Source organism: Labeo rohita, chromosome 19 (genome assembly GCF_022985175.1).
Source record: "Labeo rohita strain BAU-BD-2019 chromosome 19, IGBB_LRoh.1.0, whole genome shotgun sequence".
In the NCBI taxonomy this organism is placed as follows: Eukaryota; Metazoa; Chordata; class Actinopteri; order Cypriniformes; family Cyprinidae; genus Labeo; species Labeo rohita.
Window position 1 is genome coordinate 11,936,145 of NC_066887.1, and position 27,068 is coordinate 11,963,212.

Here is a 27,068-nt window from a genome sequence, read left to right on the forward strand (position 1 = left end):
AGAACCAAAATGAGCGCTTATGATTTGCCACTTCTGGATGTGTAATAAATATGGTGGGAGACTTTAGTTTTTGTGCCATTCTCAGACATCCTAGGTGCTCCAACATATTAAGATTGAAGGATGCAAGTGAAAATTTTCCTGTCATCATATGCAAGAAGGCAGACAGTTGCGGTTTGATGGCATGTTTCGGCACCGAGCGGGGCAAAGAGCTGCTTTTTCCCAGGCGTAAATGCACACCACGGGAATATTTAGAGCCACAGAAGAGCACTGATTAAAGAGAGAGACAATGGGGAGAGATTGCCATGACATGGTGGCATTTTCCATTCCCGAGCGCTGAAAACTGCGGCGTGAAACGTTTGAATTATCCCAGAATGTCAGGAATTTGTTTTGTGGCACCAGCGCAGACCCCTCGCACATTGATCACAAGATGTGAGACACAGCCTTGACTGTCTCTTTTGTGTGCGTCCGTGTTGTGGGCGGGTAGGTGGGTGTGTTTGTTTGAGGTGGAACGGTCATAATACACCACAAAGGATCTGGAGTATCTAGACATCAGATGGGGGGGGTGTAGTTGGGGGTCTCGGTGATACGATACCAATTTTGGGGGCCTTAATAGGACCGGCGCCCCTCTGCAGTCTGAAGACACCACTCTCCTCTGTGGTCAGAAAGGAAATCTCGTCTCTCTGTAATTACCACTTAATGTCCTTGTGTCATTCGGAGACGATGTCTCATTGTGCCCCGCGCGTCTTCGTTTTCTCTCCCAGGCTGACGACTGCCAGAAATAAACATGTCAGCCTTTTTATTATCATTTATTTGAGGCAAAGGAGAGTAATAATCGCCGTCGCTTCAACCACAAGCTTCCGGCCGCAAGTAGAGCTTTGCCCTCTAGATGAGCAACACTTATTGACTTCTTTTTTCTCATTCCAGAATAGTTCGTCCAAAATGAAAAAATAAAACAGATCTTTATTTATGTATATTTATTTCCAATTCTATTTTATATTATAGTATATACATGAGCTACCATTTAAACATTTAGGGGCAGTAGGCTTATTTAGTTAGTTAGTTAGTTAGTAAAGAAAGAAATTAATTCTTTTTTTTTTTTTTTTAGCAAACTATTCAATTTAAACAAAACGACTTACAGCGCCGTTGTGCTCCGAGCGTCCCGTATTCGAATCCCGACTTGAGGAGCTTTCCTGATCCCGCCCCCATCTCTCTCCCACTTCGCTTCATCACTTCTAAACTGTCCTGTCATAATAAAAAAGCATCATGCCAAAAAATAAATCTAAAAAAATATTTAGATTTCGCAAAAATGTTAAGCAACACATTTTGTTTTACATTGATAATCGTAATAAATGTTTATTTTTTTCCAGCAAATTAAACAAAAGTGACAGTAAAGCTACAAACAAAAACAAACTAAACAAACACTAAACAAACAAAACAACAATAAAATTAAATAAAATATAAAATAGAATAAATTTATTTTACATAAAGAACTATCCTGAAAGATTCCTGACAAAAAATAAAAATAAAAAATGATCAGGATTTTCACACAAATATTAAGCAGCACATTTTTTTTTAACTTTGATAATAGTAATAAATGTTTTTTTTTTTCCAGCAAATTAATCAAATTAAACAAAAGTGACAGTAAAGCTACAAACATTGTTACAATACCACACTTCTACAAACAAACCAACAATAAAATAAAATAAAATAAAATTTATTTCACATCAAGAATCTTCCTAAAAGATTCCAGACCAAAAAAAAAAGATCAGGGTTTTCACAAAAATATTAAGCAACATTGTTTTTAACACTGATAATAGTAATAAATGTTTTTTCCCCCTAGCAAATTAATCAAATTAAACAAAAGTGACAGTAAAGCTACAAAAATTGTTACAGTACCATCACACTGCTACAGGCAAACAAACCAACAATAAAATAAAATAAACTTGATTTCACATAAAGAACCTTCCTGAAAGATTCCTGACAATAAATAAATAAATAAATAAATGAATGAATGAATGAATGAATGAATGAATAAAAAATATTAAGAATTAAATTAATCAAATTAAACGAAAGTGACAGTAAACAAACACTAAACAAACCAACAATAAAATAAAATATTAAAAATTTTAAAAATTTTAAACATTTTTTTTTTATTTAAATATATATTTTTTTTATTTTAAATTTTAAATACATTTATTTCACATAAAGAACCTTCCTGAAAGATTCCTGACAAAAAAAAAAAATGATCAGGATTTTCACACAAATATTAAGCAGCACATTTTTAAACAGTAATAATAATAATAAATGTTTATTTTTTTTTTCAGCAAATTAATCAAATTAAACAAAAGTCACAGTACAGCTACAAACACTGTTACAATGCCACACTTCTACAAACGAACCAACAAAATAAAATTTATTTCACATAAAGAACCTTCCTGAAAGATTCCTGACAAAAAATAAATGAATAAAAAATATTAAGAATTATTAGGTTTTTCACAAAAAAAAGTAGCACATGTTTTCAACATAGTAATAAATGTTTATTGAGCACCAGCATACCAGCATATTATAATGATTTCTGAAAGATAATTTGAACTGAAGACTGGAGTAATAATGCTGAAAATTCAGCTTTGCATCACAAAAATAAATTACATTAGAAAATATATTCAAAAACAAAACAGCTATTTTGATTTTTTAATATTTCAGAGCTTTATTGTTTTTTACTATATTTTTGAACAAATAAATGCAGACTTGGTGAGCATAAGAGACTTCTTTAAAAAACGTTTAAAAATCCTACCAACCCCAAACCTTTATATAATATGCATTGCCATTGCCTGGTTAAAACTCTTCAAAATTTTCTTATTATGGGTTCCAATAAAAATGAACAGCATATGGGCTTGGAACAATATAATTATATGTAATTATAAAATGTAATAATGATTTTCATTTTTGGCCAACCATTGCATTACTCGCTCAGTCAGTCAAGGAGAGAACACAATGATTATATTATGACTTGTGTATGCATGATAATCTGCGTCTGCTGTAAGGCAAGGATTTTGTTTGTGTTAATGTGGAGTGCGTGACAATGGTCTTGCTCGCATCTGTATTTCTGTTTGTGTCTGTGTGGTTTGGATAAGTCTGTGTCCATCCCAATGTGTGTTTGCTGTACCCAAGAGAGTGTGTGACTGCACGCTGTTGTTTGGGATTCTGCCGCCACTACCTACGGGCCGGCCGTCGCTCGGCTGCTCTGGGCTGTAATGACAGGGCCGACTGACTGTAATTAAGTTCAAACATAGCAGCGTGGTGGACAGAGCCGGAGGCCTGCAGCCCTCAATATCATGCAGGCTGACCACAGACTGACAGCTCTCCAACACCCACCAAACACTGAAACTAAGACCAAACTAAATGCTAAGCTAATACTAAACTAAAAGCCGGACTAAACCGTGTTGACGTACAACAAAACTCAATAACTTTCCTCCAAAACTTTCTCTGCTGCAATACAGCTTTAAAATCATCTGTACATTCTGATGTAAAAAATGTAAACAAAAAAGCACATTTTGAATGAGCTACCAAAAAGCCATTACAGCATTAAGATAAAGATGGTAACCTGAAGTTGTTTTTGCTGGTTTGTGATTGCATGTTTATCAATCACAAACTGAAACACTAGCACTAGCTTTATATTAGTGTCTTTAGCTGAGTATGTCAGACTCTGTAAGCACATCCTGAACCCATCCTTTCATCTACACCTCCTGCACACTCTGTATAATCCTCTTCTTCTTGGAAAGCTAAAATTAGCTTTCATTGGAATGCTATAACTTTTCCAATGCAAAGTGTTAGGTCAATAGCTAACTAGTAACGTCCAATGCTAATGTCTAGGTGTTTTAGTCTTTGTAACATAGTTTTAGAAACAAAGATCGAAAATATATGATGCATTCTGGATGTTTTTCTTTATTGTTAGTCTATCCAATTCCATATTTAGTTTGTATTATTTTACACATCATTTCATGAAATCATTTATATATGAGGCATCAGCAATATATATAATAATTAATATATTTAAAGGGGTCATTGGATGCCCCTTTTCCACAAGTTGATACGATTCTTTAGGGTCTTAATGAAAAGTCTATAATATACTTTGGTTAAAAATTCTGAATGGTTTTGTAAAACAACACCCTTTTTACCTTGTCAAAATGAGCTCTGCAAAAATCATCCTGTTCTGAGGGACTGTTCCTTTAAATACAAATGAGCTCTGCTCACCCCACCCCTCTCTTCTCTCTGTGGAGTGACAAGCTGCTCTGAGAGATTGTTTACTTTAGCTGCATTTAGAGCGTTTAGCCGCGAAACTTGCTAACTAGCACGTTAAGTAGGAAAGGTGATTGCAGAGATTAATAAAAAACCCTTATACTCACTTCTGCTGTAGGTGAAGCTGGATCACGAATGATTTGCACTAACATAGACGCATTTATGTAGATTGGGAGGCGCATTCCCTTCACAAAGAAACGTAATCCACTGCCTCTTCAGCGGCTCAGATGTCGGGAGTAAATGACGACCACTATGTTCATTATTACATCCAGCAACACAACACCTCAATCGCTCAATCAGAGATATTCTTGTCTAACTTACATCCCTGCTCTGGCATCAGAACAACTGAGGTTGGACTGTTACAGCTGATCTGAGGTAAGAGCTCATGTCAATCAACTATCGTGGGAGCGGCCTCTGTCGGTGTGACGCCAGAGGCATCTGAGAATGGCTCCATTTGAAAAAGGGAATATTATTTTTACAAATTAATTAAAAACCACTGCATGGTTTTTATCATTTTTGCCAGGAATCTTTTAGGTGAAATAAATTTATTTTATTGTATTTTATAAATGTTAAATAACAGAAAAAAAGGACACAACTCTTGGCACAAAAAAAAAATAGAATGCAACGACAGGTACAATGTTACCAACAAATGCTGAGGGGATATGCACGCCAATGGAGACAGACACAGAAGGTAAAATTCCTTTCTAAAAATACCACATTTATTGACAGTATTAACTAACCGTGCCCGAGAATTCCGGGCCGAGAACGGTTTGTAATCGTGCCATGCTGTTCCAGGCTCAGGTGGAAACACAACTGGAACCGTACCTGACCGTTCTAAGAACCGTTCGGCCAAATAGTGGATAAGCAGCTAAAGTGACTGTCACCTGACCTCAATACAGCGCACTGATTCACTAAAATAGACTTATCGGCTTCTGTTCACAAACAACAAGGTCGGCTTTTGCAGTAAAACATGAACTCAGAATTCCTTGAAAGTGGACAATATGGCTTTTTTGACACAACGTGTTTAGGATTCAGACCGTGCTATGTGTGGAGAATAATGCATGGCACTCCGTTCTTTTTCTTTCTTTCTTTCTTTTTTTAGAAAGTGGAGTTTATCGGTTTTTGAAAAAAAAAAAAAAAAACTCTTCATATAATATTTAATAAATATAATATTCTAGCTAAAAGTTCCTTTCAGAAAATTATTTAAAACAAGACAATCTCCTATCCTGCTGAAAAGAAAGCTTCCAGGTTGGTTTGGTGGTAAGTGTTGGTCTGCCTGGTCAGGCTGTTCAACCAGCATGGGTTCCCTGACCAAGCTGGTTGACCAAACAATGGGTAAGCATGATCTTTCCGTAGGCGGTAATAGCTGCAGCAGGCAGATAGTGCTGAGTTTTCTGAGTAAGACACAATCTATAACAAACCTAAGTTAACATTTAGAAGGGAATTTGTTTCATATAATGTTTGTATAGCAATTACATTTTTTTGTTCAAAATGTACAAAATGTAATGAATGAGTACATTGTGAATCCATCTTCCAAACCATGTTTTTGTCTTACACTGAATCACTGTGGTATGACCTATAGTTTTAAATAATTTTTTTGAAAGGTACCATTGATATGCACTTATATGCACCCTTTAGGAGAAAATAAGGTACAAATGTGTACCGCCCCAGCTTCTGTACCTTTTTATTCTGAGAGTGTGTCAGGACCTGTTGGGACGACAACGGGTGTGAAGTGGCCCAGTACCTGCGTTGTCATATACATAAACAATTTACAATTTGCTTCTGCAAGAAGCATGCTTTGTTTATTACATAGTGTACCTTTAAATTAAGGTCCACAGCTAACCCTAACTGTCAGTGGGACGTTTGTAGACGTATGAACGAAATTGTAAAAATCTATATGAATTTGCCAAAATGTAAAATGTATGTCCATGCGTTTATCACATTGTTTAAACTGGATTGCATGTGTTTAGAACATAAGGCACGTGTTTTTGTGCTGAAATACTGTGCACGCAAAAGTTTGGCAACTATTTAGAGAATTCACCCCTGCGCTGTGAAGATATAACAACATTTAGGAAAATTTAAACACAAAACCAAGGAGATATTTCAGCAACATAAAACACATCCATTTTAAGATAAACAGTGGTTGCAAGCACCGAAGAGCATTTAGAGTAAGATTGCCAAAACAATGCTGTGGCACTGGCTACGAGCGCAAAATAAATTATTCTGACTTTCGTTTCTTCCCCTCCTCTTGCCCAGCTCATAAAAGATGGCGTAGTGCGTGTGATGTGGTCGACGATCTCAGTCAGAATGAACTGATTACCATGGAGCTGCAAATCCTTTGAGTCATGGCACACAGTGACATTCTTTAGACTCTTAAAAATAGAAACACTTCTTTTTTCTCCAGATTTGTTTTTCTCATTCGATGTCTGTGGGGCATCCTCTCTTAGTTTAGAGTCTCGAATCATAACCAGATCTTCTCTCTTTTCTCCACTTTCTCCTTTTCCTTCTGTTGTTGGAGCTTGTTTAATCTTGAGGAGAAAATTGGCTTAGCGTGGGAACGACAGAATTCTTCGGGGATAGGTCTTGTTGTTTTTGAGCGTTTTTTCCCCCTTTTTCAAGTCAGAGAAAGCACGAGCTTGTGCCAAAACCTCATAAAGTAAGATAAAAAAATGAGAGAGAGGCAGGCCACCGCACCACGACAAAGATAGGGCCTGCCTACCGCTCGAGAGCTTTACAAATGACAATCTTTTGGAGGAATAAAGAGAGATGGAGCAAGAAAGAGAGGGAGGAGGATAACATTTGGAAGGAGAAGAAAAAAGGGAAAGAAATGTGGATGGGTTGGGGGGAGAAGGGGAGGAAACATTCCCCTGGCCACATTAAAGACAAAAAAAGAAAACAAACAGAAAAACATGTCTGACATGAAGACGCTGGTTTCTGTGGCGACAGACAATGGCTGCTTGTGGCCTAGTGAGGCCTACCCGGCCCGTCTGGGCCCCGGCACCAGCGAGAGTTACCGCAGTCAGGCCCTCTATCGGGGGCTCGGCGCTGTGGGAAAACAGCTTGAAAGGGACCTCGTTCTCGGCCACAAAGGGCCCTTTCTGCTTCCTCTTGTTGGCTTTTGCCCTTCTTATTTATCTTTTGGGAGCCGGATGAGGCGGGCATGGCTGCGTGGGTAAACAGCGCTGCTGTCTTCCTCTGGCAGAGATAGAGGGTGGAGGCCGCCGTATTCGCTGCTTGAAATCGCACGCCGCCTTTTGATAGCAGTAGACGCCGGCTGTCATCGTGAACGTGTAAATCATGGTAACGCGACCTTCTCTGACTGGATTGTTTTGCAGCACATGTTCGCAGAGTACATTAACTTAGGTCACGCTGTACCGCCCATTGTTGTTATTGTGAACTAAAACTATATATAAAGCTGAAATAAAACAAAATATAATTATTAAAAAAAGTTGGAATCAAAATAAATACATTTAAGTAGAATATTAAAACTGAAATAAAAAATAAATAATATATATAAATATATATATATATATATATATATATATATACAATTTTGTGTAATTTTGTGTAAAATTACAAAATTACTACAACATGAATTAAAATTATATATATAATTATAAATATAAATATAAAAAAGTAGTAGTAGTAATAATAATAATAATATTTTTGATTTTGTAAAAACTGAAAAAAAAAATTAAATAGTAAAAAACATATATATAAATAGCACTAAAATAACACTTTTGTCATCTTATATAAATATAATATATATAATTTTGTATATAATTACTACAAAATTACTACAACAAAATGCAATTAAAACAAAAACTCCAACAACAAAAAATTCTAAATATAAAGTAAAATAAATAAATTAACAAAAAAAAAATTAATAAAATATTAATAATTTTGATTTTGTAAAAACTGGGAAAGAAAAAAAACAAAATAATACTTCTGTCATTAAAACATCTGTCATCTTTAAAAAAAATTAAAATAAAAAATAAAAACTTTGATTTTGTATATACTTAGGCTACGACAACATTACTACAAGCTAAACAAAAAAACTGGAAATAAAAAAGAAATGTAATAAAATAATAAAATACAAATGTATAAAAAATAAAAGCTAATTCAAAATATAAAAAAAATAATAATAGTAAAAATAAAATATATAAATAACACTAAAATAAGACTTTCGTCATCTTAAAAAAAAATTAAAAACTAGATTTTGTATTTTTTTAAAAACTTTTTATTGTATATTGTATAAATTATTACAACCCAAACAGACAAACAAAATTAAAAATAACTAATTAGCTAAAAATAGCTAATTCAAAATATTAAAATCATAATAATAATAACACTAAAATAACACTTGTCATCTTAAAAAGCTAATAATAAAATACAAATGTTCAAATGTACAAATCTACTTTCCCGGTCAATCATTGGAGTTATAAAATATCTGTTTAATTAATATCTCGTTATAGGTTATTAATCCATTTATTTCGCATCAATGCATGTAACATTGCATTTATATACAAAGAAACAATATTAAGAAGTAAAAAAAAGTATTAAAAAGAAAAAAATTGCAGATGCAGGAAGATAAAGAATACAGTGGACCTCAGGGGATAAAGAAAGTAAAATAAAAACTATTACTATAAATTAAAATAGAAATGATAAAAATCAAATATGTTTTATGTGCCAACAACAAAGCAAATAGATAATAAAACGTATTCAACTCACTATTGAAAGTTCAAAAAACAAGTAATTGAAAAAATAATGAAATAACAGTAATTAAATGAATACAGAAAATAAATATAATAAAAAGGAATATATGAAATACAGTAAAAATAAATAAAAGCAGTGAATATAAAATTGTGAGGAAAAAAATAAATTCAATTGTCTCTAATGACATTATGGAAAATTTTAGATATCCGTCAATAAATTTCATCTAAAAAAAAAATTGAATTTCCATGAAAGAGCAAACAGGCTCCTCCTCAATAACCCAATCAGTTGTGACATGTGTCATGCATTCAGTGCGTTTGTACTTGGGGACACATGTCCATGAATATACATACACAGATTCATGCAATGCAGAGCTGTGTCATTTGTGGGCTTTAAAGTGGGCAGGCCTCAGTGTCTGGCATTCCTCTCGTGGCTGGAGGAGAGATAAGTCCCTATGGGATTCGTCAGCGCTCGCAGTGGGGCCTCTGCTCTCCGACACTCAGAGAGTCCAATGAAAAGAAACATCAAAACACGGGCTGATTTTGGGGTCAGCCGCTGAGATTTACACATAAAGGGAGGAAAGTCGTGCAAGATGTGGTAAAGCTGGTTAAATGCATGTGGGCGTGTGGGTGTGTGTGTGTCAGCACGAATTAATACACGATTACCGCTTGAGGAAGACCGTGTGAGCTTTGGCTGCTGTCATTTGGCAGTAACATTTAATATGCAAGTTGCACATTAGCTTGTGTGTGACTCCGACTGTGTGTGAAAAACAAGAAGCGGGTGATCGCGTGTGTGTGTGCGTATGTGCTTCTTTCTATGAGAGAATCGTAAAAATATGAGCTTGTTAATTTCAATTGTAGAGCTGTTCTTGTTGTGGTGAAGAGGGAGGGCTTTGCAAAAGCACTGAAGTGGCCAACCAAGAGCGTAAGAAGCCGCTTTGCTCAATACCAGGGTTCGCTTTGTTCTCCGGCTCTTGTTCTCAGTTTTCCCCCTTCAAACTATTTTTGCAGATCAACTTATTTATTTACTTAATTCCCCCCTCTGTTGCTTTCGTCCAATTTCCACAGCGATTTTCCCCCTTAATTTGTCATCAGCGGAGGAAGTGTGCCATGACAAAGATCAAAAACCCAGAGGAAGAGGAGGAGAAAGGGGGAGAAGCGAAGGATGCAGAAAAACCTTGCGAAAGAAAAATAATCAGAACGGAGAACGAGAAGAAAGCTCGGCTTTGAAGCGGGTGGACAACAAAAATAACAGCAGAGACACGGCGAAAGGCCCGACTTCATAGATTTTCTCTCCAGCTCCTTTCTTCTTGCTTTCTGGAAATGAGATCCAGACCCGAATAAAAGAGGGATTGGTAATGAAAGGAGATGGAGTCGGGGGAGGATGGAAGGATAAAGGGATCTCTTACACTCGTTTTGACTCACACATCAAACCATGAGCCTCCCGCGACGGTCAAATGCCGCACGTCCGCTCGCTGCTAATTGCCGCCACCATCCATCTCTAAAAGCAGGAGGAGGAGAGGGGAGATGTTTGAACAAGCACATGCGCTTTATACAGATCATAGCCTGGGAAAACTCACCAACAGACGCAAACAAGCACGCATTTACATGTACAGTGGCCCCGAGAAGTATTTGAAAGGGATAGTTCACCCAAGACTGAAAAAATCTGTCATAATCACTCACCCTCATGTCGTTCCAAACCCGTAAGACCTTCATCTTCATCTTCACAATGCAAATTAAGATGTTTTTGATTAAATCCGAGAGCTTTCTGACCCCTAATAGACGGCAAAGCAACTACCACGTTCGAGGCCCAAAAAGGTAGTAAGGACATCAAAAATATCTTAATTTGTGTTCTGAAGATGAACGAAGGTCTTACGGGTTTGGAAAGACATGAGGGTGAGTAATTATGACAGATTTTTCCTTTTTGGGTAAACTATCTCAACAAATCTTTCAGAGGTCATCACACACACTTAAAAATAAAGGTTTCCAAAGGCGGGTTTTCACAGTGATTCCATAGAAGAACCATCTTTGGTTCCGCAAACAACTTTTAAGTAAACAGTTCTTAAAGGCATGACATGATCTTTTGGCATATAAGAGGTCTTTATATCATTAAAACATCCTGCAAGTTTCATAGTTTAAAACATCCTCCTCATTATGGCTCGTTTTGGATATTAGGGGCAAGGTGACGTCACCCAGTCACAGTCTTTTGCATAAATACTGCCTCCAGAGCAACACATCGATAAATAGTCATCTTCTCACCATAGGCCACACCCACTGGCGTTCGCTCGCTTAATGGCTTGACACTTGTTTACAATGAATGCGAGTGTTGCGTCGCATCGAAAGCATATAGAAATTACAATCGCTGCCGCTATCTAGTTTACACTGGATGTAGAACACAGAAGCATGTTCGCTTTCTAAAACAGTCCAAGTGCTCGAGTCTGTCGTCAATAGGACAAATGTGACCCTGGACCACAAAACCTTAAGTAGTATGGGTATATTTATAGAAATAGCCAAAAATACATTGTATGGGTCAAAATTATCGATTTTTCTTAAAGTTTTATTAAGTAAAGATCATGTTCCATGAAGATATTTTCTAAATTTCCTACTGTAAACATATCAAAACTTAACTTTTGATTAGTAATATGCATTGCTAAGAAGTTCATTTGGACAACTTTAAGGGTGATTTTCTCAATATTTTGATGTTTTTGAACTCTTAGATTTCAGAGTTTCAAATAGTTGTATTTTGGCCAAATATTGTCCTATCCTAACAAACCATACATCAATGCTTATTTATTCAGCTTTCAGATGATGTATAAATCTCAATTTCCAAAAATTTACCCTTATGTTTTGTGGTCCAGGGTCACAAATGGAGTGAAAGAACATTCGCTTTGATGCATTTGGTTGAAACAGCTTATTCGCATCTTTGTACAGATATCAGAAGGATCCCAACATGAGGAACAAGTGAATAGTTTATTTTTAATGGCATCACGGATTGTGTCAGAGGATTGGTCGGACTTTGGAGCATGTTGTAATCGAAGCACAGTGCCATGGAGAGCCAAAAAAAAATATTTGTTGAAAGATGAAGCGGTACTACATCGGACTGCAGCTGCATCACAAACTGTAAGTAAATTATTTCATAATGGTTTGTCTGGAATTTTTTTTATTTTTGGGTCATGTTGTCAAAACACTCACATGCAGTAGTGAGGAGGCATTGATATTGTTTCCTATGCAATGACATTAGCCAATCATAACAGTGGCAGATTACTGAGAAGCCTTAAAGGACCCGCCCCTTAAAAACAGTTCGTTTCAGACAGAGGGTCAGAATGAGAGTTGAAAATAATCTTTTTTTCTACATATGTGATGCGATCTGGGAAAACCCGTCGGATGTTGCGCGGGACGTTTTCAGGAAATTCGGAATGCGGAGGTGCTTTCTCTTAACACCACAAAAACAGTTAACCTATCAAAATAAACCATGTAACATATGTAATAAAGGCGTATCAATGCACATTCCCCACCAGTCCTGTGTAAAACTACAGCACGCAGTTTTTTTATTGATTTATTTTGTGAGAAGGCAGAGCTCAAGAGAGCAACGCAGTCTGAAGTAGCTGCTCACTTAAACGATCTTATTCGTCTCAATTTGCTCAATCTTGGTAATGTCAGTGCCCTAAACAATTTTTAATGGACTACACATCCAGAGATGAAAGATCGGATGATGAAGTTACTAAAGAGAAGTCGTCTGATGACAGTCTGTTTTATGCACAGTGCACAAACAGTTGCGCTGCGCTTGCTTTTCTAAATGTAAACTACAAAGTACACTATTCATGCTATCTAAACATACAAGGGGTGATTAAAAGTTCAGAGACTATGTCTATAATAAACAAACGGAAGACTGTCCTCTTTTAGGTAACGCTAGTGTGTTTGTGTAATGATGTAGTATAGCGCTCCTAACAGCTCTTGTTAAACTTGTGAAGTAAAAGTGTAACCCATCTCACTTTAAACCTGTTTTTCGCAAAATTCCGTTCCTAAAATTAAAGCTATTAGCCAACTTTGTAGCCATAACTTTTGTTACGTTCAAGTTTTGGAAAGGGCTTGAACCCAGATTTAATATGGTATCAAAACCTAAAAAAGGTAACATTTCATCATGTGTTGGGTTTTAATAGATCGCTTCACATATTCTTTTATTTATTTATGTATTTATTTATTTATTTTTGTGCAAAAACCTTTATTAACATTATAAGTAAATCTCAAGGAACATATTAAAATTATTTTAAATAATTTGAAAGAATATTTTAAAAATCTAAAGAGTCTTTTGTCCAATGGAAAAATTCCAGAGATGTTAAAGATTCTTCATGGAACTATCAATGCCAGTAAGGAACCTTTATTTTTCCGATTATAAGTGTAATTGCATCAGACAGGCTGCCTCTCCTACACAACTGCACTGGCATGAATATGTATACACCAGGCAACTATTCAACTGCATACAGCCCCATGGAATCAAAGCAGCAGGGCAACAGGAAGGCAGAGGGGTGGATGGGGTATTGTGTAAAGCAGGGCATGCTGCTGCAGCTCTTGGGTCAGTAAGGCACCGTTCCTGACAGCAAACTCCTGCCAGGCGCTTGTAATTCTAGTTACCATGGCTGCTCTCACCCTACAGCTTCCCACGGTAGCTGATGGAGGGGTTGAACACCTCGGAGTTTACGTGTATGTGCTTAGCACTATATAGTGTGAGGTGAAATGTTTCTTTTGAAAATGCCGTGTGTCTGACATGGGAAACCGAAAAGCTGTCGTCCTTGAGGAGATCCTCTGTTCAGACACTCAATGACTAAATCCTCTCTTAACCTCCTCTCTTCATCTCTCTACAGACTGAGGGCATCAGTTTAGGGTCACTATCAGAGCTGCTTTGTCCCTCAGACTTACCACAGTGACTGAAGGGGACAAAAGCTGTCACTGGGAACCTTTTGTACCCATAAAGGGTGCATATTAGTACCCTGAAAGTACATATTAGTAGAATTTGAAAGGGTACCGCTCTAGTTACACCTTTTTTTTTTTTTCTGAGAGTGTAGATGAAGTGGTGACTGTAGTAAAATCTGTCACCAGCAGTAGAATTGCAGAATTGCAAAAATAACAACTGGTTTTTCCAAATAGGTTTCTCAATCACTCATGGCATTAGTTGAAGAAACAGATGCTGCCCCAAACTCAAGCCATTGGTTGAGCCCATGTTGCTGTTTAAATAAACAGACTGTGAATATATTGATATTGAGATGCAAAAAGTATTTGGACACTTAGGTCATGCTCAAAAGGCTGAGACACACTAAGCTGACTTCAAAGAACTAGCAGCGATGAAGGCTGATGGTGTTGTCACCTCATATCGGCAGCTTCTGGACCAAAAAATTTGCGCTTGAACACTGCCAACTGCAAACTAACACGTGGACTCTGTGCACTGTTTTTCAGAAAAATCCTCCAGGTCCTTCAGATTCTTCAGTTTTCCAGCATCTTTTGCATATTTGAACCCTTTCCAGCAATGACAGTATGATTTTGAGATTCATCTTTTCACACTGAGGACAACTGAGGGACTCAAACACAACTATTAAAAAAGGTTCAAACATTCACTGATGCTCCAGAAGGAAACACAATGCATTAAGAGCCGGGGGTGAAAACTTTTGGAATTTGAAGATCAAGGTAAATTGCACTTAATTTGTCTTCCGGGAAACATGCAAGTATCAAAAATATACAAAAGATGCTGGAAAACTGAACAATCTGCAGGACATGGAGGATTTTTCTGAAGAACAGTGCTCCGTTTAACTCTTCAGAACAAACAAGAGACTCATGAACAACCATCACAAAACAAAAAAACAGTCATAGATCATCCAGGTAACCATACACAGTATTAAGAACAAAGGGTTCCCAAACTTTTAAAGAGGATTATTTTATTAATTTAAACTATTTTTTTGTCTTGTGGACTATATGAAAACATCTTTTATGTAAAATATCTTACTCAGGACAGTACTAAAAAAATATCATGCATTTTGTATGATCTCTCTTATTTCGTTAAAAAAAATATTAACATTTTTACAGATTCTGCAAGAGGTTACCAAACTTTCCCATGCCACTGTATATTCGTCATTCAAAAGGAGAAATCTGGCTAAGGAGAATAACTGGCATATTGGAATGCCTGGGTAAGATCACGTAACATTAGAACAGTCTTCTGTCTGTGTCATCTTCATTTACTTGTTCGTTTTCCTTACTTTTATTCTTTTTATCCTTGCTTTAATTCTTCGGCACCGACTCGTTCGCCAAACTAAACATCCAATCAGAGCTCTCACTCTCACCAACAGCCCCGACGCCAATTTTATGGCAATTCAACATGGCAAACTGCCACCGTTGTAAGACCGGCGTGAGCTGACGTGTGGAACATGCAAAAAAAAAAAAAAAAAAAAAAAACCTAACCTGACAAATGCTCGTTGACGGTGTATCCCAGCCTAAAAACTTTTTCAGAACTATTTCTTTTTCATCCAGCTAGTATTACATTCATTTCATGAAGGCAGTCATCACATGTGTAGTTCACAACCTGATCGATGAAAACATACCTGTGGGAACTTTTTCGCAAGACGCTAAATATATATTTTGTGACACATTCTATGTGAAATGTCCACTGAGTTGCATTAAAGAGTGTTCGGTTTTCTTCCCCGGAACAAATGAACGTACATATGGTACGTTTTATGTGACGTTGGTTTTCAAGTTCTGACTTGAAATGTTTGTTGAGTGGCGCTATAACTCTAATGCTCTGTGACGTTTTAAAATAACGTACCATCTGCACTACACCAAAACCTACCAGATAGTATGAACAAAAGTAAATGTGACATAAAAACACAAACACAAGCATGCCATTTTAACTTGTTTTTCCATCCGTCATCTTTCAGATCTTTCATCATGAGTCATGGGATTCGTACCCAAGGATTCTACATCCTAAGTCCAATTCCATGCGGGTTGAGCTACTGAGCGAGCTTGTTACGTCCAGTGTTGTGCCTATTCTCGACTCCCGGACAAATTATTATCCTCTCTTGTTGAAATTGCTACATGATTGCCTAATTCTAATCCCACCCCCACACCTAACCCTAAACCTACCAATACTAGGGGGGTGGGTAATAATCTGGTGGGGGTCAGAATTGGGCACAACACTGGAAAGCGAATATAAAGCCTTAATCATAACTGTGTATGAAAATGGTTATAAGTACTCGCTGTTTTACCGCCTCTAGTGTTCATTTCTGTTGAAAACTGCAGTGATACATACTTATTGGTACGTATTTCGCATCTTGCGTAAAAGCTCCCACTAGTACGTTTTCCTCATGAGATCAGGTAGGTAGTTCATCACATTAACAATTGAACATATTCATTTTACAGCCAAAGAGTGTCCAGAGTATTTTTTTAAATTGCGAATATATACATTATTGTTCAAAAGTTTGAAATCAGTATTTTTTAAAGAAATAAATACTTTTATTCAGCAAGGATTCATAAATTGATTTAAAGTGACAGCAAAGGCACTTATAATGTTACAAAAGTTTTCTATTTCAAAAAATGCTGCTCTTTTGAACTTTTTATTTACAGTTTAAAGCACAACTGTTTTCAATATAGCTAATAATAAGAAATGTTTCCTGAAAAGCAAATCAGCATAATAGAATGATTTCTGAAGGATCATGTGAAGATGAAGACTGGAGTAAAGATGCTGAAAATTCAGCTTTGCCACTACAGGAATAAGACACACTTTAAAATAAAAGTAAGTTGTATATATAGTATATAAATTAAAATATACTCTTTAATTTTAACAAAGCATTTTTAAAATAAATACAGTGGAAGCTCACTTTTCATGCAAAACATTTAAATGATCAAGTATATGCTGACAAAACATACAAGGACACCTGTGTGAACTTCAGACGTTCATTAAAAAGCAAGTGTCCATGTACTTTCTGAGGCCACTGTATGTGTGCATGTGGGTCCAAATCCGAGGCACTATTCCCACAGCGTTCTTCCTATTGTCCTGGGAGAGAGGGAGGGAAACTAATTAAAAAGAGTGGAAAAGAGGAGACAGAGAAACAGAGACAGAAGGAAGGAGGGAGGGACAGAGGGGGGTAAAGATAGAGCGAGATGAGACAGTGGAGAGAAGAGGCTAATTGAAAGGAGAGAAATGACAGAGAGAGAGAAAGAAGGGAGGGCTGATGAGGGGCTGGGATGGAGGGAGGGAGTGTGGGAGGGTAAGGAAGAGGGAGCCAAAACTGGCAACTTTGCCAAAGTGCCCAAGTTCAGTCACTTGTGCTGCTGCAGCAGAAAGCGGGAGGACGAGCGTAGCCAGGGTGACAGAGAACGAGAAAGGGCCAGGAAAAGCAGGAAAAGTGAGAGAACACAGAAGAAGGAGGACTGTGATTCTCTGGCTTCAAGTCCAGGGGGTCTGGAGATGTCAAAACACGACTACACATAAGAGCAGAAACAAGTACCAGATTTAGGCAGCAACAGAAGTCTAATAAAGACTCCCAAGCAAGCGTGCTTGTATTGTGGTCAGAGGATAGAGGGAGAAATAGAGGAGAAGAAGGTGGAGAGGGAAAAAAAAGGAAATAGGGAGGGGCGTGTTTGCATTAGAAGGTGGCTGCTTTCCTTACAGTTGCATTTGAAGGACAGAGGAGGAATCCATCATCTGAGATCATCTCAGATCATCTCGTACGGCTCCATCGCTCAACTGATTCAACAGGGACCCTGTGGCGATGAAGAGACCTCATGATTACAGCTCCCCAGACTCGGACACGGACGAACTGATCGATGTCGGACAGGAGGACAGCTACTGGTGAGGACTTTGCGCGTATATATTATATAACATGCTCAGCGGGGATGACATTTGGCTGTCAGTCACTTTACTGTACATGTAGAGCTCACACTACAACTCAGAAACTCTAATATAATTTCTCAAAATTGTGATGAATTTATAAGCAAAAGCTTTTTTTAGTGCAAAAATTGAAACTACATGGGCCTTCAGGGTTGATGATGCCCTGTGCTGTTTATAATAATTCATAAAATGTTTAACATTTTCCAGGATAAGCAATTTTGGTAACATGTCATTTGCTACCAATACAATTCCTTATGTTACATGTATTTACTAAAGTATTCAATTGTGTATAAATACAAGCAACCCTAAACGTAAATCTATAGTAAGTATATGTCATTAATAATATTACTATACTTTAGCAAAGGTATGTTAAAATAAATCATAACTTCAATTTTTCATTTATTGTTTTTTTTTTTTATTGTGCTGTGCTTGTTGATTTTATGATGCGTCAATATTTATGAGGGGACAGCGAAGACACGTCTCCAAAATTGTAAAAAATCATCAAAGTGATAATATTACAACCAGAAAATGTCCTGTCGTTGTCCCTCCCTTAGCAGCGCGTATCACTGTCATCTACACTATTCCTAATAGTTAAGTACGAGGGGACACACATCGTCAAAATTACACATAGGGCCAATGTGAAGCGGCTGATGGAGGCCCACAATGATCTTATTTGACTTGATCTTTAGAGGCGTATCTTCCTATCGCTGTGCCACTGATGAGAATTAAGCTCAGCATGCTTTTTCCTTCGCTGTCTGTTTTGCATTTTTCTTTCAGTCATTTAGTCCTTTTGATACAGTATTTCAGTAAAGCTGTGACACAAATCAAGAGCAGACTAAAGACACATGCAACCGCCATTTGGTCCTTTTGAAATGCGCCTTACAATGACCAATGGTTTCTCATCTTATTGCATTTGTCTTTTACAACAGTTTATTTCTGTAACTGATTTTCTTTTTGGACTAGACTCTTTTCCTCTAAACAAACCGAATGTTTGTGCATTAAGCCTTTTAATGTTAAAAGGAATCACAATATGATATAAAAATAATAGTTATGTGTAGAAGTCAAAGTAAAAGCAAAACAAACAGTGTCATTCTGCTGGCAGAGCGCAGAAAGTGCCCATTCAAACCAGATCCACATTGAAGGATAATCCCAAGTATTGATGTGCACGCAAAATCCACTATTTCAGCCTGCCCTGCGGCTATGTAATCATCATGTCTTTTAAGTTTTAAAAAGAAAATGCTTTTGTACGCTGCGAAAATCATAACATATCAGCCATCTGACAATAATGTCCAAAAACGCGTTAAACCAAAATAATCTTGTTTTCTGTTTACCCCGGCGCTCCCGTGTCTAGCTGTTCCCCAAGACAAATTAGATTGGGTTTGATGATGTGCAACAGCGTTTCTGCGTTGTATTAAGTACAGTAATGACAACAATATGCATTGACATCAAAGCTTTAATCTGTCCCCTTCCCCGCTCGCTCTTTCTCTTGCTCAGCCCTGTCACTGGGTCCATGTCTCCAGGCAGTACCTCACAGATCCTGGCGCGCAAGAAGAGAAGAGGGGTGAGTTTACGTCAATCTAGCTCTGTTTTTCCCCCGCCTGTTCGAGAACAGACCGAACATATAATTCGTATATGATCTCAGTACAAGGTCTCTTCTGTGCACGCTGGCCTTTCTCAAAACTCCCTGCAACATGACCTTCTGCAGCTACATGCATTTCTACCGTTTAAGCCGTCTTGTCTGACTTTGATTTGTGTTTTCCTATTTGACTTGGTATTTTTTCCAAAATCTGATCTTGAGGAATACTGCAACTAGGCCTCGGCCACAAAAATAATCCAGTTAGCAAATGCTTTCCACTTCAAATCGCTGTTCTGTCTTTAAGTTGATTCCGCTGGATTCCACAGATAATTGAGAAGAGACGCAGGGACAGGATCAACCACAGCCTGTCGGAGCTCAGGAGACTCGTACCCAGTGCCTTTGAGAAACAGGTAAGATGATCAGACTGAAGCCACGGGCTTAGTTTGATGCTTCATACTGTATTCTTGCAACAGCTGAACGGACACAGTTTAAACGCACAATCTCAAATTTAAAAGTTAAAAGCAGTTCCTTATCCCCACTCGGTCAGGGCTCCTCTAAACTGGAAAAGGCTGAGATTCTTCAGATGACCGTGGATCATCTGAAACTGCTGCATGCCATGGGTGGCAAAGGTGAGAGAAGATTACAGCTGAACCTTCTTAACCATATACAGTGTTACTGCTACTATTGCCATTGCTCATTCTTTAGGTTATGGAATTTGGCAATTCCATAACCTCAAATATTCACTTAAGCGCATAACCCGACTCGCATGTTTGTGTTATGGTCATGAACCTTACCAGCTGCATAGTAACTATCTACTGTACATCATCCTAGCATTGTAACAGTGATGTTTACAAGCTCAAACAGCACTTGATGTTTTTTGTGAAAAAGTTCACATTTATGTTGGTCAGATATCATTACGTTTAAAGTTTTTAAAATCATTTTTTAATCTATTTTTCTGTTTTAGTAGTCTGACATAACAGCATATTTATTTGAAAAAACAATGCTTACATTTTTTCCTACTACTATTTAAATGACATTTATTATGTTTTTAAAAGAACTTTCTTATGTTTATTTGATCAAAAATACAGTAAAAATAGCAATAATGTGAAATATTATTACAATTTAAAATAACAGCTTTGTGTTTCAATATATTTAAAAATTAAATTTATTCATGTGAAGAAAAGCTGAATTTTCAGCAGTCATTACTGATCTGATCATTTCTGCTCACCAAGCCTGTATTTATTTGAACAAAAGTACAATAAAACAGTACATTTTTGAAATATTTGTACTATTTAAAATAACTGTTTTCTATTCGAATATATTTAAAAATGTAATTTATTCTTGTGATTTCAAAGCTGAATTTTTAGCATTATTACTCCAGTCACATGATCCTTCAGAAAACATTTTTATATTCTGATTTGCTGCTCAAAAAACATTTATTATTAATATTATGTTGAAAACAGCTGAGTTGAATTTTTTCAGGGTTCTTTGATGAATAAAAAGTTCATAAGAACAGCATTTATCTGAAATAGAAATCTTTTGAGAAAATGTCTTCATCATCACTTTTGATCAATTGAAAACACCCTTGCTAAATAAAAGTATTAATTTCTATAATTTCTTTCTCAAAAAAACAACAACAACAACTTTGACTGACTCTAAGCTTTTGAATGGTATAATGTATAATGTTACAAAAGTTTTTATTTCAGATAAATGTTGATCTTTGGATCTTTTTAATCCTGAAAAAATGTACTCAACTGTTTTAAATATTGATAATAATAATTAATAATAATTAATAATAATAATAATACATATTTCTTGAACAGCAAAGCAGCATATTAGAATAATTTCTGAAGGATCATGTGACACTGACGACTGGAGTAATGATGCTGAAAATTTAGCTTTGAAATCACAGGAATAAATTACATATTAAAATATATTCAAATAGAAAACTGACTGGTTTTGCTGTACTTTGGTTAAAATAAATGCAGATTTGGTGATCAGAAGAGACTTCTTTAAAAAACATTACGAAACTTTAGACTAGTAGTGTATTTTAGAAAGGAGCTGCCTTAAAAGGGTATCAGCATAATTGTGGATAGCTCTTGGTATAAAAAAAAGTTTAAAAACCCTGCCTTATCTATCAAGTTGATAATTTAAGTGTTATTTATCCTAGGCTACTTTGATGCTCGTGCTCTGGCGGTGGACTACAGGACTCTTGGCTTTCGGGAGTGTGTTGGAGAAGTGGTAAGATACCTCAGCTCTCTGGAGGGAGTTGAATCCTCAGACCCCATCGGCGCACGCCTCGTGTCCCACCTCAGCCACTGCGCCAGTGAGCTGGACCCTCTCCTCCAGAGTCCCGCCGCTCTGCCTTTTCCTCCTTGGCCCTGGCCCTCTTTTCATCAGCTAGCATCCGCTTCGTCTCCAGCCTCGTCTAGCCCGTTTCCCCCAGCCACCCGCCGGGATCTGGCCCCCCATGCCACTGCGGCATTGCTGGGCTACCCTTCACCGGCCCTGCGAGTGGGATCTTTGAGCACCCAGGGGGCGATATTGAGTCCAGCGTTGACCCCAGTTCGTCGGCTGCCCTCTATTCCCGGACATCCACACAGACTTCAACAGCACTCACCTGATGGACCCACAATCCCATCATCCTCCTCATCCACCTCCAACTCCTCCCCTCCCCAGATTTCCTTCAGACCCTTCGCCCCTCTGGGGTCTCCAGCACCAGGTCGCAGGGGTTTGGGCAGCTCCAGTAAGTCCGGACAGGCCTGGGGCACAGAGATTGGGGCATTCTGAATCAGACGTTTGGAGTTTATGACAACCTGGAAAGGAAAAAAAAAACATTTCTTGGTCATTTGGACTTATTTATGACCACCTTTAAAAGGAACTAAGCATTGAACAATTAAAATTATAATGTCTATTTAGTTCCATCTATTCCAACTCCAATAGCACTTCAACTCTCAGAAAAAAAGTACAAAAGCTGTCACTGGGATGGTACCCATTTTAAAGATACACTAAAGAAGGCATATTAATACATAAATTGTATATATTAATACCCCTGTGTCTCCTTCTGTACTTTTTTCAGAGAGTTTAGAAATAAGAAAATGAAACAAAAAAGTTTGATATGTTTACAATAAAAAAATATGAGGAAAATGAAATGGACTGTAGAATTCAAGTGTAAAATCACAGGTAAATGCGACTCTCGGAAAGACTGGATGAGTTAAAGGAACTTGGATTTTGAGATCTAGATACTGGAATTTTCTAGAACTCTGATCTTTTATCTTTTTTATTAGTGTACTTGTTTACTCTGTCATTTATGCATTAACATGGACTCTGACATGATATACATTTGAGAGATTACATAAAGAAAAATGTGCCTTATCAAAACAGTGTTCCTCTTGTTCACTTACTTATGTGCAAGTGCATGGAGCTTCCAGAAGATGGCAGCACTAGAGCAAAACGTGCTGATTACAATTCTCTCAGGGCCATATACACGTAATTTTGTCAGTGTCTTAGTTTCCTTTTTCCTGAATCACAAAATCAAAAAAAAAAAAAAAAAAAAAAAAAAACTTTTACCAATGTTATGCCTTTTCTTGTCTGCTATTCTATACCAACACCAACTTATTTTATCAAAAAGCCAATTTAAACAGAAAAAATGTACAAATCCTGCGGACTATTCCAACTTGCATCATTAGGAAATTTTATTAGCAATGTTTTGTTCAACTGACCTTCCACAGGCCTAAAAAGCCCTATTAAAAAGCTATTTCAAAAGGGAAAAATCCTAAAACAAAATGCCTATAAATTTTAAAGCAGAGACTTACTCACCAAGTACAACTGAATGTTATCTGAAAGACTCCTCTGGGTGCTATAAGAGTAAGGTGCCATTTAGAGCATCTGTTTTCTTTAGCTGTCTCCAGAGAGGGTGATGAGAATACTGCGGTACGGCGGCCACTCAGTGAAAACATGGTGGCTGCTGGCCCTGATCCTGCAACAGCATGAGGAAACCAGGCACACTGTGTGCCCTCTCAGTGTCTCTGCCAACCACTCTCCATCTACAGACTGTAATTAGAGTAAAACCAAACTAACCCGCTTTCTTCAAAACACACAAGAAAAGAAAAAAACAATCTCGACGTACACATATCCTCAGATTTATACATTGAATAAACAGAACACTATGTGAGAGATAATGATTAGAACCACAAGGTGAAATGTATGGGTCGTGTATCACCCTGAAGGGAGTTGTTTTTTGTTGATGGTAATGACCAAATAAATACGTGAATATAAAATTTTAATTTAAGATTAAGTTATTTTATCATTTTACCTATCCACCTTTTTCCTGAGTAAACGATGACCGCCGCCATGATGGATTCTAACGTCTATTTGGATGCTTTCGTGTTTCGGTCTCCACAGAAATTCATGTTAAAATGGAGTAAAAAGATAGCCTGAATTAATTTAATTTAAACTTTTTAAATATAAATAAATATAGAAATACGCGCAGGGTTGGAAATGTAAAGCTTCTCTCCATTACGAGGCGCACAAGGCTTCCGCGTTCAGAAAAAAACGTGGATATACTTCGAAGAATCAGCTAAGAATAGTCAATTTCAATTTAAAAATATTCTGTCTAGCAGCTGCAAATTAATACTTAAGTCTTCTGAGGTCATTCATAAAAAAAGAATATATATATATATATATATTGTGTGTAGTAAAAATAGAAATAAGTGAACAATGATCTTTAAAATGACTTAAAATACATCTATAATAGCAATGAGGCAATAATAATTAGTTCAAATAAAGTATCAAGTAATAATATGGTTTTACTGAACAAAACTGTTCAAATACATAATGTATTAGAAACAATAATTAAAGGAGAACTCCACTTCCAGATCAACAATTTACAAATAATTTACTCACCCCCTTGTCATCCACAATGTTCATGTCTTTCTTTCTTCAGTCGTAAAGAAATTATGTTTTTTAAGGAAAACATTTCAGGATTTTTCTCCATATAATGGACTGATATGGTGCCCCGATTTTGAACTTCCAAAATGCAGTTTAAATGCAGCTTCAAATGATCCCAAATGCAGTTGTAAACAATCCCAGCCGAGGAAGAATCTAGCGTAACGATCAGTTATTTACATAAAAAAATAGAATTTAAATACTTTTTATTCTCAAACACTCATCTTGCCTTGCAGTTCTTGAACTCTGTGTATTCTGGCTCAAGACAGTTAGGGTATGTCGAAAAAATTCAGACCGTATTTTCTCCCTCAACTTCAAAAATCATTTCAAAATCATCCTACATCATTGCAGAAGTTCCAACCCAGTCTTTGCAAAGTGAACATGCAAAAAAGATCAAACACCCTTAACAAAAAAGGTAAAACAGCGATATAGGACGATTTTGAAGTTGAGGGAGAACATGAGATAGGAGTTTTTCGACATACCCTAACACTGAACAGGAACAAAAACAGTCCAGGCCGAGTAAGACAAGACGAGCATTTGGCATTAAAAAGTTTTTATTAAAATAACTGATCATTGCACTAGATAAGACCCTTCTTCCTCGGCTGGGATCTTTTACAACCGCATTTGGGATCTTTTGAAGCCGCATTTAAACTGCCTTTTGAAAGTTCAAAATCGGGGCACCATATCAGTCCATTATATGGAGAAAAATGCTGAAATGTTTTCCTCAAAAAACACAATTTCTTTACGACTGAAGAAAGAAAGACATTAACATCGTGGATGACAAGGGGGGTGAGTAAATTATTTGTAAATTGCTGTTCTAATCCATGTTTAATATTGACTAAACAACATTTAAATGTCCACTTAATCTTTAACATTTGGCCCTTTCTTTAAGATCGAAAACGTACAGCCACTGTAATTTCTTCAATATGTGGACCTCAAAATGTGTAAACACAGAGTGAGGGTTTAAATGATTTATTTTGAACTTGCGATGAACAGTTAGCATATTGAGAAAGATATTGATGTATTCTCCTGTGTTTGTGTATGTTTATAAATTATTTACCTTACAAATTTGATGAAATAGTGCACGTTGCGTTCCCAGATGAACGTTATAATAAACCCAAACTCGCAACAACATGCAAAGATGGAGTTTGAGACACTCCACACAAGTAAAGGATAACAGTTTGTGTAGCAGCATTTATTGTGAATGGAGCCACTCTGACAAGCAAGTAGGTAACCAACACACATTTAAACAATTAAAGTGCATATATTAAACCTACATGCCATATATTTATTTAACTGCATCATAGTGTTTGTGAATTCTTAATAGCATTGTGCATTATTATGATTTTTCAAATGGGTTTAATATGTGGAATGCTTCACTTCCGGTATTTAAAAAAAATAAAATAAAATTGAATACTCGAATACAATCAAGGAATCATTGCAGTCCTAAACAATAATATGACAATCAAAATAAAAATGATGGAGAAATATAAAACCATTGATTTTAAAATGCTTATTATGTTACATAAAAATATATGATACATTCAGCGCATTGTATTTAAGTTGTTTGAAAGCATGGGGAAAGTGAATGTATCATTTGCAGTGGTTCATGCATGGGCGGTGCTAAAGAGTTTTCTGACAGGATCACATATGTGATGTAGTTTTCACCAGGATTCTGCCTTTAAAAATTATTATTTAAAGGGCACATATTATGCCCCTTTTTACAAGTTGTATTATTCGTCTTGGGTGTCTTCAGAATACGTCTGTGAAGTTTATGCTCAATACACCCCACAGATCATTTATTATAACATGTGGAAAATGTCATTTTTGGGGTCTGTCTAAGAAAAAAAAAAAAAAGAGCTGTTTTGGTGTGTATCACTTTGAATGCAAATGAGCTGTATATTCCTGCCCTGTCTTTAAAAGAGGGTGTAGTGTATACACCTACAGCAATAAACAGCCGGTAAAAGCAACATGACTGAGAGCGAGAGAACTGGTGTTCAGCCGTACATGTGGGAAGCCAAACACACCGAAAGTGGGATGAAACAGCGTGACGTTACAGATAACGTGCGCATGCAAATACAGTTAAAAGTTAGCTAAGATCTATAAGAACATGACATTTGCAAAGCAGTCTGGAGTGAAATGATTGCGCAGACATAAACGTATTTAGGTAGATTTTGAGGCGCATTAACTTAAAATAAAAGTAATCCACTGCGTCCTCAGTGGCTCAGATGTTTGGAGAAAATGAAGACTCTTGTGTTAAGTCTTACATCAAAAAACAGAACACTGGCATTGCTTACAAGCTGCTCGAGCACGGAGAAAAAGGAGGGTAGCATATAACCAAACTCAACTTGCTGAGGGTGGAAACAATGACAATGCAGGCCTGTTAGTCAGGGGCTGTGGGCGGGGCCTAAACAATGTGATGTCACATTGCTTAGAGAATCAAAACGGCATGCATAGTGAGACTGATTTGGTTTAATGGGGATTATAAAATAAGGAGCGTGTGGATTTTTTTTATCATTGTAGGGTGGTTGTGTTCACACACTGTAAACACATATTTATGTCCAAACACCATGTAAAAGTGGATTTTGCATAATAGGTGATGGCTCCAACAAAAGCATACACTATCGATTAACAATCTTGTCACTCACAGCCGATTTCTTAT

The 27,068-nt window shown here is 36.8% G+C and overlaps 1 protein-coding gene and 1 long non-coding RNA gene across 4 annotated transcripts; one reads left to right on the forward strand and one right to left on the reverse strand.

Annotated features, from left to right (window-relative positions):
• The first annotated feature begins 9,475 nt into the window (after positions 1-9,475).
• Positions 9,476-22,806, forward strand: heyl (hes related family bHLH transcription factor with YRPW motif like). Of its 3 annotated transcripts, none has more exons than XM_051135948.1 (7): positions 9,476-9,609; positions 11,943-12,131; positions 15,087-17,844; positions 19,378-19,444; positions 19,786-19,869; positions 20,007-20,088; positions 21,630-22,806. In XM_051135948.1, the coding sequence occupies exons 3-7, from the start codon at positions 17,765-17,767 to the stop codon at positions 22,247-22,249; spliced, it is 933 nt and encodes a 310-aa protein (XP_050991905.1). In that variant the 5' UTR covers positions 9,476-9,609; positions 11,943-12,131; positions 15,087-17,764; the 3' UTR covers positions 22,250-22,806. The 3 variants fall into 3 exon arrangements, with proteins under 3 accessions (XP_050991905.1, XP_050991907.1, XP_050991906.1); XM_051135950.1 differs by lacking the exon at positions 9,476-9,609 and having other exon boundaries at positions 11,668-12,131; positions 15,087-15,187; positions 17,682-17,844; XM_051135949.1 differs by lacking the exons at positions 9,476-9,609; positions 11,943-12,131 and adding an exon at positions 14,191-14,882.
• LOC127181286 (uncharacterized) lies at positions 22,155-23,410 on the reverse strand. Its single transcript, XR_007829758.1, has 3 exons — positions 23,279-23,410; positions 22,864-22,980; positions 22,155-22,275 (listed from the first exon to the last, which is right to left on the reverse strand). It is a non-coding gene; the product is annotated as an uncharacterized LOC127181286 (long non-coding RNA).
• Between the last annotated feature and the right edge of the window lie 3,658 nt (positions 23,411-27,068).

Bases quoted from the DNA above. Each gene is read 5' to 3' on its own strand.
- heyl (XM_051135948.1), top strand. From the start codon at position 17,765: ATGAAGAGACCTCATGATTACAGCTCCCCAGACTCGGACACGGACGAA. The intron at 17,845-19,377 runs GTGAGGACTTTG...TCTCTTGCTCAG, and splicing joins GGACAGGAGGACAGCTACTG to CCCTGTCACTGGGTCCATGT. The intron at 19,870-20,006 runs GTAAGATGATCA...CCACTCGGTCAG, and splicing joins CCAGTGCCTTTGAGAAACAG to GGCTCCTCTAAACTGGAAAA.